This window comes from Empidonax traillii, unplaced genomic scaffold (genome assembly GCF_003031625.1).
Source record: "Empidonax traillii isolate 1590-97213 ecotype Southwest subspecies unplaced genomic scaffold, ASM303162v1 scaffold220:size741200, whole genome shotgun sequence".
Taxonomy (NCBI): Eukaryota; Metazoa; Chordata; class Aves; order Passeriformes; family Tyrannidae; genus Empidonax; species Empidonax traillii.
In genome coordinates this window covers 108,065-123,620 of record NW_020955413.1, presented here as the reverse complement: position 1 = coordinate 123,620, position 15,556 = coordinate 108,065, and the positions used below count along the sequence as shown (strand labels likewise).

Sequence of the window (15,556 nt, the reverse complement as noted above, 5' to 3'; positions counted from 1 at the left end):
AGGAGCAAAGACCAGATGAGAAACATTATCAACTCCAGTCACACTTTACTTACTAATGTTTCTAAAGTGATGTTGAGCCATGAATACAGAAGCTGCCCAACATTTTTAGTTTAAGCACTGCTTTCAGTTGCAAATGTCTTTCAAAGTAATTTGGGAAGATGTGTCCATGACTGCTACTTGTCTGATTGAAAGATACAGAAAATTTTAGTAAAACCAATTTTGCAGTTTCAGAAGAAACCCCCCATCAACTTGGGTGGAAAAATAGGTTATTTTTCACACACAATGCCAGAAAACATTCTGGAAACACTTAGCAGAGAAACTTACTCCTGCCTTGTGCGTTAAAACCCCAAAATTACATGAAGCATCAAAGATGTGCCTTTTATCGCACTTATGAAAATTTGTTTAAATCTGGACACGTTTTTAACTTGGAGAAAAAAATAATTACTTGACATATAACCAAAGGCCAGTTTACCCATAAGCAAAGGCTTTCAAATCCTTCAAAATTCCTTGAACATGCGCAGTCTCAAAGTTTATGAGGCTGACCAATGTGTCCATATGCTATTACCAAAGACAAATTAGGCTCGTTCAGAGATTTACTTTAACTCTCCAGCACTCCATTTTGAGATCACAGAGCACACAATCTCAGAATATGCTGAGTTGGGACTCGTAAGGATCAAGTCCAGCTCCTGCCCCTGCACATAGCTATCCTGAAGAGTCATACTATGTGCCTGAGACTATCATCCAAATGCTTCTTGAACTCTGTCAGGGTTGGTGCTGCGATCACTTCCTTGAGGAGCCTGCTCCAGGGCACAACCACCCTCTGGGTGATGCCAGGGGCTAGGCACTAAAATGAAGGGAAAAGCACTTTCTAGTGATTTTGTTGAGTTTTTCTGGCATGGAATAGTATCCTGGATTTCCAAATGGAGACGAAGAGTGATTCATGAAAGAAAGCTAGGAGCCTGGAAAAAAATGGGAATGCAAGAGACAGTAAGAAAGAAGAAGGACATGTCTATGTCCCCTATGCAGAGACACTGAGAGATGAGGTGTGGTAACAAGGAACCTGAGACTGATTTAGCATCAGTTTGGCAATGGACTGTGGAAGCACTGACTCAGTAAAAGAAGTAACAGCCTACCAGTGGAGGAGGTGGTAGGGAAAAAATTAGCAAGATCTGAAGAGGAGCTGAAGGTACACAGATTTAATGTTGGACTGCATAAAGAGGAAAAATTGGAATGGTTAGAAAAAGAAGCCAAAACAAGTGATAAGTGACGGGGAAAAGAAAATGCAGGTCAATAATGGCCACTAGCAGCACTAGGTACATATGTATAATCACTGAAGATTATCTATATACTAATATGTGCATGAAACCCAAGGACATCAGTTAAGAACAGGGACAGATGGTGAAAGAGAACCAGCTGGGAAGCAGTGGGTTTTTACAGCCTGCAAATAGACTTTTTGCTTATGTAAAATGATTTAGCCTTTGATTCAGGAGTCATACAGGAGAAAATAACACATGATCACAAAAGTATTCAGAGGCCAGGAGGATCTGGAGATAACTCAGAATTTTTTAAGCCCCATACATTTATCCATAAAATCACAGGATCTTGCCAGAGAAGTGAGAGTTTGAAGCAAGAGTTTCTAGGATATTTAATGACAAAATGAACACAAAGATGTTGAAGGTGTTCACAGAAAATTGCATTCTCTGACTTCATCATCAGAGGAGCACTGCTCCTCTGCAACCTTGAGCAAATATGTCAAGCCTTTTCTGGGTAGTCCATGGGTTTTGTATTTCCCAGGTCTCCTAGCTGGCCTTCTAAGTTTTCAAATGCAGAAGGTAGAGGTAAAAAGAATACCATTACAGCAAAGAATGAAAAGAATAATATTACTATCAATATTGAATCTGATTTTACTGAAATAATATAACAGGCAAAGTATTGAGAAAAACTGCATCCTTATGATAAAGGATTCATGATTAGGCGATTTTGTAAAGTGAGGAAATACCTCATGACCCATAATTTTCAAAGCACCTACAAGATTAATGTTAATTAACAGATAACCATTCTGTTAGGCATCATAGAAGAAAAAGAGACTGCTAATTTTAAAAATAATTTAATTAACGTTTAACAAAATAAATGTAGAGCAACACAATGAACAGAAAACAAATTTTTTTAAAAATTTTGGAATGCTTAGTTTTATAGTCATAATATTTATTTTTTCTTTGTGCATCAATTTTAATGTGGATTTCTTAGAACAGAAGTTACTTAGAATATAGTAAAACTTAGACACTGAAGTCTAAGCAGAAAAGAATGCAGATATCATTTGCTTATTAGAATCAAAGACTCATCAAAGAAAATCTGTAGGACAAAAGAAAAGCACTGTTTCTGCTTATTAATATCAATATCTATGCAAAAACATTAACTTCCAGACCTAAAACAACTTAGTGAAATACTCAGCTGAAGCAATCAGTACAAGAGAAAAGTTATGAAATGGTTTGTAATCTCAAATGAGCAGTAAAAACTCAAAAGCAGTGATGCTTGTCATCAGACCTTTGAGTTTGTTTTCTACTCATATGACATAATAGTGAATTAAGTATAAAAGACAATACATGATATTCCAAAAACTGATCTCTTAACAAACTCTTCGTTATGAGGAAACGTTTCTTACTATCAATGTCAAGATATATATTAGTACTACAAGTACTATAGTGAGCAAGACAAAGCAAACCCCAAAACCTAGTTAATAAATATAATATTAAGCATTGACAAATATGTAGAGGTGCCCATGACAGGTTTTTGCACAAACAATACACTCATCTATATAGGAGCAGGAAACAGAATTTATCACTTGTAGCATTTCTGCGTACATTAAAAACAAAACAAAACATCATTTAAGACGGAGAAAAAAAAATCTGTAAATGGTAGAGACAGAAGTTACTGCGAAGAATTCCCCCAGCTATAAAGTGTCTGTAACATACAGTGGACCTTGGCAGAAAAGCATTTTTGAAACTTGTTCCACTCAGTTTTTTCACATTTTGAATGTAAAGATGCAAGGAAAAAAAAAAATCTACCTTTTCAATGACACATTCACCCACTCTAGAATGGCTTCTAAGTTCACATACCATACGTTGCAAGACTCCTGAGCAGCAGCTGAAGGTTGTGATGTCTGTTAAAAATAAAAATTACTGTATTGATATTTAACATGCATGTGAGATCTTTTTCTTTGAATACAGCCAGAAGTCAGCTTCCCAAATTCAGTAAATATTAACAAATGATAAAACTCAAATATGTTTATGCATTTTTTATTCTAAAAATCAGGTAGATGCTGTCAATAATTCTCTATTTCTGAATCTAAGGACAATGGACAGACTCCACTGTGAAGATGTAGGTGTCAGGAGGTAGTTTTGTTTCGTTTACAACAACAGAAAGCATGCAACTGCAGCTCTTCCAAGAATATTTGTAAATTGATTTCAGAAGCACTATCAACTGGCATAATTTTCCAGTAAAACCAGAAAAATTTAAGTTATAGTTTATATGAAGACTGTTATCAGTACTCCACAAAGGCCATGCACAGTTTCAAATTAATTTTCTAATGCTGTCTAGAATAAGTAGTTGAGAAATCAGATAGTCTTAGCAACTTTAGAGGGTTTTTTATATCATGTGATCAACTGAATAGAAAAAAAAATAAATCTAAACCCCTGTAGCATTTCACTAACTGATACTAAAATAAAAACAATTACCTAACTGAAGTTATAAAGATGGCTGAAAATATAATGAAATTCTCGTGAGAAAGTCCTAAAATCAGTTGTTAAATTCTATGAATATGGAAAATGTAGGCTCCTGTATTATGGAATGTAAGTTTCATTCTGATGAAAAGTGAAAGTGGGACTACACACAGAAGATAGAAGCTTTTAGAAATTTCCAAGTACTGACAGCAGACAGATAGGTCCATTTACCATGTCTATGCTATTGTCTACCTTCTATCTGTGGAGAGTACCTGTACTTCAATTTGGATATAATTCTAATTTAAAATGTTTATATTTGTAACTTCAAAATATGTTTTAAAATCTGTTCTACAATTTTTCTTAGTCACAAACATTCTTTGATCTTTTATAGCATTCCACTTAGATGTTTTCAATAGTAAAGTGAAACACTTGGTTTATTTCCAGTTCCATAAAAGAATTAGAAAGCAACAACAACAAAACAAGTAAAACCAAACAAAAGCAAACAAACAAACAAGCAAAAAACTTGTCCAATATTTAGACAAAATGCAAGGAACACCCCTTTTCCCAGAATATGTGCATAGAAATAAATTATTGCTATCCTAAACATTAAATAAGCATACACACATCTAATACCACATAACAAAACTGAATGCTGACATAAAACCATGCAAGACAAAGACTCCTCTTACAACATGCCCCTGGAGGCTTGCTCCTTTAAATTATCTTGTGTAGACGGATCAACACCACTGGTGGCAACAGACCTTTCCATGGACCTGTATAAACCTCCTTGTGGAGAAAGACCTAAATTCACAGAATCACAGTTGGAAGGGGCCCACAAGGATCATCAACGACATAACAAATATTCTGTTTTACTTTGTGTCTTGCTGTGTTCTGATGTCTCTCTGGTCCTCTCTAACCTGTTTCCAAAGTCTTCCCTTTTTGTTATGCTTTCTTCAAAGGTCCTCCAGCTTTTCTTTCAATCCAATTCTGGTTTTACCTCCTTGTGCTAGCTACATGAAAAAAATCAGAAAATCTTTTTCATCTACATCTCAACTCAAGCCCTATACTAGTTCTGCTTATTCACAGTGCTAAAGTGCACAGTCCTCACTGATGGGGAAGCTGGAGTATAAAACTAAAAATCAGTATCAAAAGAATCACAGTTCTACCAGTCCAAACATCTGATTTTGCAACTATTTTAACTTTTAATTTTTATTTAGTTTTAACTAAGGAAAAAAACTTAGAGGCCTTAACTATAGGCTGTCTGAAGAGCAGTTTGCCTTACTGAGTCATACAGATTTTTGCATTTTCCCCATTTCTACCTTTCCTTTTTCTGCTTTGTTTTCTGAATCAAATACTATGAAACTGTCATGGTTTTGCTGGTTCTTGGAAACTAGGCAGGAATTTGTTCCTTCCCCCTGCCCACTGTGTGCAGGTTTGTTAAGTGAGCAGTTAAGGAGCACAAAAGAAGCTGCTTTCTTCTAATGGCTCAGAATTTCGCCTCCTGGGATATGGGGGTGATGAGCTCCTTTTTACTTTTTTTTTCCTCTCGTCTCTTGGGAAACAGGGGGAGGAGTTCAAGCTTCTTGCTGAGGCTGGAACAAGGTTGGAGTGGAAGCTCAGATTTCTGGCGCCCAATGTGGGACCTGAGAGAGGAAAAGTGGAAAAGGAATAACTGCCCTTGTGTGATTTTATACATGTTTGTGAACCTATAGCCACCATGAAGTCTGGGGTCATTGCTTTCCTCTGGCATATAATTATGTCAAGATGTCTGTCCCATCTGTCGGTGTATTTCAGCTCAGATACTATAAGAACGTTTGAGTTTTTGCATTGGGTTTATGACATGGCAAACTCAGCACCTGTGATTTTCATCCGGGATATGTTCTCAAGGATACACTACTGCTCTTGCCTACAATGTCTCCTCTAGGGGTTTAAGGATAATGACACACATCCCTATAGAGAAACACAGGGGGGTATATTTGCCCAACCCTTCATCCATTTTCCCTTTGGTTCTAATACAATGGCCTCTGGGAAATTAAATTTCTCTTTGGATGTCAGAGATGTTTTACTTTTTGGGCTTCTCTTGCAAGCTTGTGCCACAGTGTCATATCTAATATATGTATCTAGGGCCAGGAATTATCAAGAACGGGTACAGAAGCTGGCCCCAGGGGTGGAAACCTCAAATGGCATGGGTTATGGGAAGATATGGGTAAATTTCTAGAAAGTTGTTCAGCTCCTACAACATGGAAGCTCACTCTCGAAAAAATCCTAAACCCTACAAAGATAATGACAGCTGTGAGGGAGAGAGGTCCTGGTAGACCCATAGAGAGGCAGCTGGCAGCTGCATGTGGGGTTTTGGCCGTTGCTTACAGAAAGTTGCTCAGTATGGTGCAGCCCTCTTAGAGAAAAGGAAAAGACGAAAACAAGATGCCTGATACCAGGGTGACTCCAGATAAGGCCAATTCCAAGGGACAGAACAAGCCAATGGAGGTTGCCCCTATCCAAAAGAGGAAATATAGGACCAAATCGGCCTGCCCAGTTGATGATGATGGGGAGGCAGGACCCTCACAGGCAGCCAACCTGGAGCCAGAAATCATCACTGAGTCCTTATGGTATGACAACCTATGGAACTTCATGGCGGACGTTATTCATCATCCGAATGAGCCCATATTGACCTGGATGATCCGAGTTTGGGACTCCATGGGTGATGCCATAAACCTTGATGGCAGTGAAGCAAGGTTCTTGACGTCTATTGCCCAGGACATAGGTACTGAGGAGGCATTTGTGAGAGAATCAAAGCCCCTGTCTCTCTGGGCACGGCTGTTGAACTGTGTGAGGGAGAGGTTCATTTACAGACATTCCTTGCAGGCAGACCATTTTGCAAAGGGCTGGAAAACCATGGAGGAGGGGATCCTATGGTTGAGGGAAATGGCACTGTTGGAGGTGCTGTTTGGAAGGGATGGGCAAGCCACTGATGATCCTGACAAGGTTAAATGTACACCACAGATGTGGTGGAGCTCCATACGTATGGGGCCATCTGCACACGCCAGTTAGCTGACATCATTGGAGGCTGGGGAAAAGAGAGAGACAGTGACGTTTATAGCAAATAAACTTTGGTTGTAAGACAGTACTATCCAAGGACCATTACAAGCCCACATTTCCTCTGTATAGACTTTGATCAATGACCTCACGACTCTAACTACACAAATAAAAGATCAACAGGAGAAACTGAAAGACTGAGAGAAACAGTTCCCATGTGGCACCAGTGAGAACCAGACATCCCCAGCTAGACGGAGTAGACAGACCTCACGAACTGAGTTGTGGTATTTCCTACTTGACCATGGAGAAGACATGAGACAGTGGGACAGGAAACCTACCCATGTCTTGGCAGCCCGAGTACAAGAGCTGAAGGAGAGGAAAAAAGCCAGTATCCTGTGGGCACAGATCTGACCCTCTAGAAGGTACCTCCCACAGGTATTCAGATGGAAAACTGTGACAAACAGGATGAAAACTAGTATTAGAGGGGCCCTGCCTCTAGCTAGGTAGAGTCACCGGACAACCGTGTCTATTGGACTGTGTGGATCCGATGGCCTGGCACATCAGACCCACAAGAATATAAGGCTGTGATGGTTCCGACTTGGTTCCCTGCCAAATGCCCAACCCCCCAGTAGCAGCCCCTCTCTTCCCCCCTTTCTACTTCCCCAGAGCAAAGGAAAAAAAACTATGCAAATTGAAGAACCCGAAAACCAAGCTAGTTATATAAAAAATATATTTTATGTATATTACAGTTAAGATGCTATGTACACAGCAAACGGGAATCCAAACACTCCCCGAAGGGATAGGGAAAGGGGAAAAAGGAAACAAAAAGGGACACCAAATAGATATGCGCAATCAAACCCGAGAACTAGTAAAATAACTAGTAAAACAAATCTCACCACATCCCTTAGAAAGAAACAGGACTGACACACACACGGTCAGCACTCTCCAAGCTTCCACGTGGCAGGTCAGTGGATGCTGCAGGCCTCAGCCTTAGATAAGCGAGACCAACGCAAGGACCCACTGTTCCCGAAGTTCGGTGGAAGAGAAGAGAACGAAGGCTGCTTCTCCCCTCTTATTTATACCACGATTTATGTAAAAATCATATGGAATACTGGGAACACTGCCCTTTCCTTGGTTACAAACTGGTAACCAGGGAAGGCCTAGATTAAAACCACCACAAAGGCTTTGGTTGACACTGGCGCTCAATGCACGTTAATGCCCTCAGGACATGTGGGACCAGAGACTATTTCCATTTCTGGGGTGACAGGAGGGTCTCAAGAGTTGACTGTGTTGGAAGCTGAAGTGAGCTTGACCGGGAAGGAGTGGCAGAAACACCCCATTTTGACTGGTCCAGATGCCCCATGTATCCTGGGCATTGACTACCTTAGGAATGGGTATTTCAAAGACCCCAAGGAACATAGATGGGCTTTTGGAATAACTGCTGTGGAGACAGAGGCAGCTAAACAGCTGAATTCACTACCTGGCCTCTCAGAGAACCCTTCTGCTGTGGGACTGTTGAAGGTTGAGGAACAGCGAGTGCCAATTGCCACTATAATAGTGCATTGTTGGCAGTACCAAACGAACTGAGAGTCTGTGATCCATAAGATGATGCGTGAGCTGGAGGGCCAAGGAATGACCAGCAAAATCCACTCTCCCTTCAACAGCCCCATCTGGCCTGTGCGTAAGTCTGACGGAGAATGGAGATTGACTGTGGACTATCGTGGCCTGAATGAAGCCACCCCGCCCCTGAGTGCTGCTGTTCCAGACATGCTGGAGCTCCAGTACGAGCTGGAGTCTAAGGCAGTGAGGTGGTATGCCACTACTGACATCACAAATGCGTTCTCCATTCTCTTGGTAGCAGAGTGCAGGCCACAGTTTGCTTTCATGTGGAGGGGCGTGCAGTACACGTGGAACCAACTGCCCCAGGGGTGGAAACAGTCCCACCATCTGCCACGGATTGATCCAGGCCACACTAGAGAAAGGGGAAGCCCCAGAACACCTGCAGTACATTGATGACATCATTGTATGGGGGAACACAGCAGAAGAAGTTTCCAAGAAAGGAAAGAAGATCATACAGATTCTCCTGGGAGCTGGGTTTGTCATCAAAAAGAGTAAGGTTAAGGGACCTGCCCGAGAGATTCAGTTCCTGGGAGTAAAGTGGCAAGATGGATGTCGTCAGATCCTGACTAAAGTCATTGATAAAATCACAGCAATGGTCCCACCGACTAGCAAGAAGGAAACACAGGCTTTTCTGGGTGCCATAGGTTTTTGGACGATGCATGTCCCCGAGTACGGCCAGATCGTACACCCTCTCTATCTGGTAACCCGCAAGAAGAATGACTTCCAGTGGGGTCCTGAACAGCAGCAAACATTTGAACAGATTAAATAGGAGATTGGCCATGCTGTAGCCCTTGGGCCAGTCAGGACAGGGCCAGATGTGAAGAATGTACTCTACTCTGCATCTGGGGATAAAGGCCTCTCCTGGAGCCTCTGGCAGAAGGTGCCTGGCAAGACCTGAGGCCGCCCACTTGGATTCTGGAGCTGAAGCTAGAGAGGGTTGGAAGCCAATTACATTCCAACAGAAAAGGATATCCTAGCAGCTTATGAGGGAGTACAAGCTGCCTCAGAGGTGATTGGCACAGAAGAACAGCTGCTCCTGGCACCTTGACTACTGGTGTTGAGTTGGATGTTCAAAGGGAAGACACCCTCTACACATCATGACACTGATGCTGCATGGAGCAAATGGATCACTCTGATTATGCAGTGTGCCTGCAATAGAAACCCAAATTGCCCTGGGATCCTAGAAATCATCACGAACTGGCCGGAAGGTGAGAACTTTAGTCTAGCAGATGAAGAAGAAGGGGAACAGGTGGTACGGGTGGAGGAAACTCCAGCATACAACCAACTACCAGAAGAAAAATGCTATGCACTCTTTACTGATGGTTCCTGCCACACTGTAGGGATGAAACGTAAATGGAAAGCAGCTGTATGGAGCCCCATACAACAAGTTGCAGAAGCTACTGAAGTAGAAGGTGAATCAAGCCAATTTGCAGAGCTCAAAGCTGTCCAGTTAGCATTGGACATTGCTGAATGAGAGAAGTGGCCAAAACTTTACCTCTACAGGGATTCATGGATTGTGGCCAATGCCCTGTGGGGGTGGTTGGACAGATAGAAGAAGGCCAATTGGAAATGTAGAGGAAAACCCATCTGGGCCACTGATATATGGCGAGACATTGCTACCCGGGTAGAGAAGCTGACTGTGAGAGTTTGCCACATAGATGCCCATGTGCCCAAAAATCGAACCAGTGAAGAGCATCGCAACAATGAACAGGCAGACCAAGCTGCACAATTCGAGGTGTCACAGGTGGATCTAGACTGGCAGCACAAAGGTGAACTGTTCTTAGCAAGATGGGCCCATGATGCCTCCAGCCATCAGGGCAGAGATGCCACCTACAGATGGGCACAAGACCAAGGGGTGGATCTAACCATGGACGCCCTTTCCCAGGTTATCCATGACTGTGAGACATGCACTGCCATTTAACAGGCTAAGAGACTGAAGCCCCTGTGGTATGGTGGACATTGGAGTAAATACAGATACAGGGAGGCTTGGCAGGTTGATTATATCACACTGCCGCAGACCCATCAAGGTAAGTCCTATGTGCTCACCATGGTGGAAGCCACCACTGGATGGCTGGAGATGCAGCCAGTGCCTCGCACTACTGCCAGAAATACCATCCTGGGCCTCGAAAAACAGGTCCTGTGGTGACACAGCACCCCAGAGTGAATTGAGTCAGATAAAGGGATACACTTCAAGAATAGTTACCACCTGGGCAAAAGAGCATGGCATTAAATGGGTCTATCACATACCATACCATGCAGCAGCCGCCAGGAAGGTTGAACAGTGTAATGAACTGTTGAAGACTATAATAATAATGGCCAGTCTTCGCGAACGAAGAACCGGGGAAGGTCTTTCCACCTTCCAGCCTGCGCATTGGATTTTTTAGGTGAGACACAGTGTGCGTGGAACTGAGCCCACCCTTTAATCCTTAGGTTCATCTGCCGGGGCCAAGCACGCTTGGACGGTGGCAGCGAGGCCCTCAGGACGTAGATGGATTGCCTTACGGGCTAACGAGCTCCATCTGCTTGGGGAGGGGCCCCGACCAGGAATTGAACCCGGGTCTCTGCAGTGACAGTGCAGTGTCATTTCCCCTAGACCACCAGGGGCTCCCACTGTTGAAGACTACCCTGAAAGCATTAGGTGGAGGGACTTTCAAACACTGAGATCAGCACCTAGCAAAGGTTACATGGTTAGTCAACACTAGAGGCTCCGTTAATTGAGCTGGCCCTGCCTAATCAGTCCCTTCACACAGTAGATGGAGACAAAGTCCCAGTGATTTACATGAGAGGTATGTTAGGTAAAACAGTTTGGGTTAACCCTGCCTTGAGCAAAGGCAAATCCATTAGTGGAATTGTTTTTGCCCAAGGACCCGGTTTCACATGGTAGTGATGCAAGAAGATGGAGAAACCCGGTGCATACCTGAAGGAGATATTATCTTCGGGTGAACAGGCCATAATTCTGTATCTGTATTTGTACTGTATGTATGTGGATGTGTACATAGTTTAGTATAATGCATGTATGTATGGAGTTCAAAAAGTTTAATTTGATAGAGCATGGTGGCATGGGAAAGGAAAAAATTAGGGATGGATAATGTCATGGTTTTGCTGGTTCTTGGAAACTAGGCAGGAATTTGTCCCTTCCCCCTGCCCACTGTGTGCAGGTTTGTTAAGTGAGCAGTTAAGGAGCACAAAAGAAGCTGCTTTCTTGTTAATGGCTCAGAATCTTGTCTCCTGGGATATGGGGGTAAGGAGCTCCTTTTTGCTTTTTTTTTTCTTGTCTCCTGGGAAACAGGGGGAGGGGATGTGCCTTTTGCAGTTCTCACAAAGAACAGAAGAAACACTAAAAATACATATTAACACATTGCAGAGGTTTCTATTAAAGAACAGCAAGTGAGATGTTTCTGATTTATCACATCACCATTTACTGCTATTTTTCTTTGCACATAACTTCAATTGGAACTCAAATAAAAGCATATGAACACAGGATTTTGAAGTGGGTTTGTAGTTAAATGTAGTTTAAGTGATTTGTCTTTCAGAAAAAAATTGCCAACATAGAGATAGACGTTTTCAATTTGGAACTCAGAAAATAGTATCACCCTGACTGGGCCTTTTCAGCTTGACACTGGGCCATGTGTGTTGTGTCTATACTGCTTTCAGATCAGTTGCTTTGTGTGAGTTCATGTTTGCCTCCTAAAAAGCATGTAGACATACCTGAGTTAAAAAGCCTGTGCTCCTTGAAGGCTTTTGTTTGATGACCTTTAAACCCTTCCCTATGATTCAGGACCAGTAAAACCAATAGCAAAGTCCTAAGACTTTCTTTCCAAGTCAGTCTCAGTTCCCTTTTTTGAAAAGGATTTGCCTAGCCTTCTCTTAGACACCTTTGATGAAGATTTCACAACCTTCTAAAACTATTTCATTACCTTCTTATCTTTTATTATTTTAACTTTTTCCCTAACACCTAAACAGTATTTTCCAGTAATTTCCATTTTTTTCCTGTGAATACAAAGAACAAAATGTCTCCTTTTCTTCTGTGCAAAAGCATTTTACAACTTTAAACACTTATATTATCTCCCCTTCAAACTTGTCTTTAAGCTAAATAAATCTTTCTTTCTATCATAGATCATGCTTTCTTGGTCTCCAACTGTCACTGTTATTTTGTGAATTCTTTCAAATGGGTCAGCCATTCTTGCTGAATACAAGATGGATGATGAACTCTGTGAAGCTTCACTAGCACTGAGGAGACCAGACAGATTATATAAATTTTCAAGGAAAAAAAAAGAATGAACGATGCCTATTTATATCTGAATTTCTTGTAAAATTCAAATTGCACAATAAATTAAGCTTTGGACATTTCTTCTTCAAAAAGAGTGCTAAAAAACTCCAATGAGAAATTTTTGAATGTTCAAAGCAAAGAACTAAAGAAAACCCCCTAAATTTGTGTTGCAATTTCATCTAGTATTTCAACTAACTTGCCCTTCATTCCCAAATACATAAAAATGAGAAAATGAATACAATAGCACAAGTGGTTATCTATGTCTTTTTGTTCGAAAATCACCTGTGATCCCTTCAGAACACTGCAGTCATGAAAATTACAATAATAATTACGTTGCAGCAAGAAAATAGGACACAGAAACTTAAACATTAATTACTGAGAGTCTTGAAAAAATATTAGATGAGTGTTAGCTTTGAAGAAGGATGACAGAGAGAAGCTAGATGAGCACTCCTAGCAAATAGGAGTCCATACCAGAAGTTCCTGCTTACAGAAAAGGAGAAGCTGACACTCCACTGGACAGAGAAACCATCATGGAAGACATTAAGGTACACATAAAAACTCACTGCTACTTTCTACTCTCCAAAGTATTCCTGCTTAAAGAAACACTTAAAACCTACTTAAACAGTGTTTCTCAATAAAGTAGCACTTATACGGGAAGACGGAAAAGAAAATTTAAAGAACTGTCTCCAGGCTGCCAAAGAAGAAAAGCAGCAAGATGCATGAAGAGCTGTGCCATCTGCTCCTGTGGTAGCTTCTTCTCGACTATGAACTGTTCTATCAGTTCTGCTGCTGTTGCGTGAACAGCTTCCATACCGTGGCAGTATTTGACTACAGAGGATGGCCAGAGTGTGATACTCTTGTAGCAAGACTAACGCATGTAATTAAATTGCAGTTAAAAAAAAAAAAAAAAAAAAAAGTTATTTGCAAGGCATTGCTTAAGTTGCTAAAACCGCCTGCTGCATGATGCTGAAGTCAATAGATCTTCCAGCCACAGCTGGGGTGTGGAATATATAAGTGGCTGTGATAGGAAACAGGCCCAGCGGGTCTACAGAGCCACGTATCGGCGTGTAGCCCCTTTCTTCCACGAGATCCCAAGACCAGCACTGCCTGTTTCATGCTCTTGCACATACAAACATTACCACTTGTACAAAATAAAGGACGAAATATGCAGGAACGTGGCGCCCTTGTCCCAGCGCAACGCGAGCTCCTGGCCTCAAGTCACCAGGGGGCACCGCCGCAGGCCCTGCTGCCCGCGGCCGCGCCCGCCGGTGCCCGAACATCCCTGAGCCCGCCAGGCCCAGGGGCTGCGGCGCTAAGGGCTCCGAGGGGAGCAGCGCTGCCGCCTCCGCGCTGAGCGCCCCCTCGGGCGGGCGCTGGGCTCTGCCCGGTGCGGGCGGTGCGGACAGGCGTTCCCGCACCTCCGCGCTTACCCCGTGCCCCCGCCCGCCCAGCCAGGGCCCGGCTCGGCCCCACGGGCAGCGGCGGCGCCTCCCGCCCCCGGCCCCACTCAGCTCATCGGGCAGCGCACAGGGGGAGGTGGCGCTGGAGCGGGCGGGGAAGGGGTTGCGCAGCAGCAGGTGCTCTTGCGAACGGGAAGAGATGGGAGACAAATGGCGGTGGAAAGCGCTCCGACAGCGCGGCCCCTGCCCGGCCGCGGGAGTCACCCGGGGGGGCTCGGTCCTCCCCAGCAGCTGCCGCGTCCCTCGCCTCTCGGGAGCCCGGGACTCTGCCGGGCGAGGGCCAGCCCTGCTGCTGCGGGAAGGAGGGCAGTGCCCGCGCCGTGCCGAGCCCTGGAGGGAATACGTCCTGTTGCCTCCTGACTGGCAGGGATGGAGCTGGGGTGGGGTCAGCCCCGGCGTCAGGCTGCGACTGTGGAGAAGAGAGATTTGAGGGAACAACCAAAACTTTTCAATAGACACTGGAAAAACAACAACAAAAAAATGCGTTCTCTCATGCCCGACATGGTACAGTCAAAGAGAGGGACCAAGGACATCAGAGAGACCGGCAGGTGCGAGCCAGCGGTGCGGCGAAGGGAAACGAGCCGGCGAGTCCCAGGGACAGTTTGCACTTCCGTGGTGTTTTGGCCTCTTGCGGGGATACAGTGACTAGAACTGGAGATAACATGTCTTCGTAGCTCACAGTCTGCTGACAGTTGCTGCACTTCAAACACACAGGTCTTCCAGGCATAGCTGGGGTGTGGAACGTATATGTGGCTGTGATAGGGAACTGACTCAGCGGGTCTGTTGCTAGAGCAATGTGAGAGTAAGAAAGGCTGGAAGATTACTGAGGAAAATAAAATTAGTCTGTTCACTTTTTGGCCTCTGGGGGTGATTGGGCACACTGAAGCCTTCATTTCACTCTTTCTCCTACATTTTTGGACAATGTAGGATTCAAGGTAAGATTTTGGCTCTCATGCGGCAGAAGTGCACTACCACTTTTTTTTTTTTTTTCTTTTTTTTTTTTTTTTTTTTTTTTTTTTTTTTTTTTTTTTTTTTCCTTTTTTTTTTTTTTTTTTTTTTTTTTTTTTTTTTTTTTTTTTTTTTTTTTTTTTTTTTTTTCCTTGGAAGAGAGTATAGTTTTTTTCAGTTCATGCTATTTAGAATCCTGTTCATGGGAAAAGTTTTCAAACAACAGTGTGACACAAATATTTTGAATAACAGTATAATGACATCTATTCAGAAAGCCTTAGACCTTTCGGTAATTACAGCAAACTAAATTACTTTATCCTTGTTTATGCTTAAACAGTATAATTGGATGTGATGGATTTAAAAAAACCAAACCCAACAAACCCCTGTGCTTTGATGAACCATTTTCCCACTCCATGATTAGAAAGCCTGTTGTCTTTATTTTTGAAGGAGAGAATTTTTAGGAGCTTTTTTCCTGATTATTACATTTGGTGAGATGCTGTGCT

General features: G+C 42.9%; 1 protein-coding gene across 1 annotated transcript in view; it reads right to left on the bottom strand.

Moving 5' to 3' along the window:
- Nucleotides 1-14,769, bottom strand: part of RNF180 (ring finger protein 180) — a 77,573-nt gene extending 62,804 nt beyond the window's left edge. The window contains 4 exon segments of the mRNA XM_027887718.1: nt 3,066-3,082; nt 3,085-3,160; nt 13,785-14,514; nt 14,648-14,769. Coding sequence (XP_027743519.1) covers nt 3,066-3,082; nt 3,085-3,160; nt 13,785-14,514; nt 14,648-14,769 — 945 coding nt within the window.
- Between the last annotated feature and the right edge of the window lie 787 nt (nt 14,770-15,556).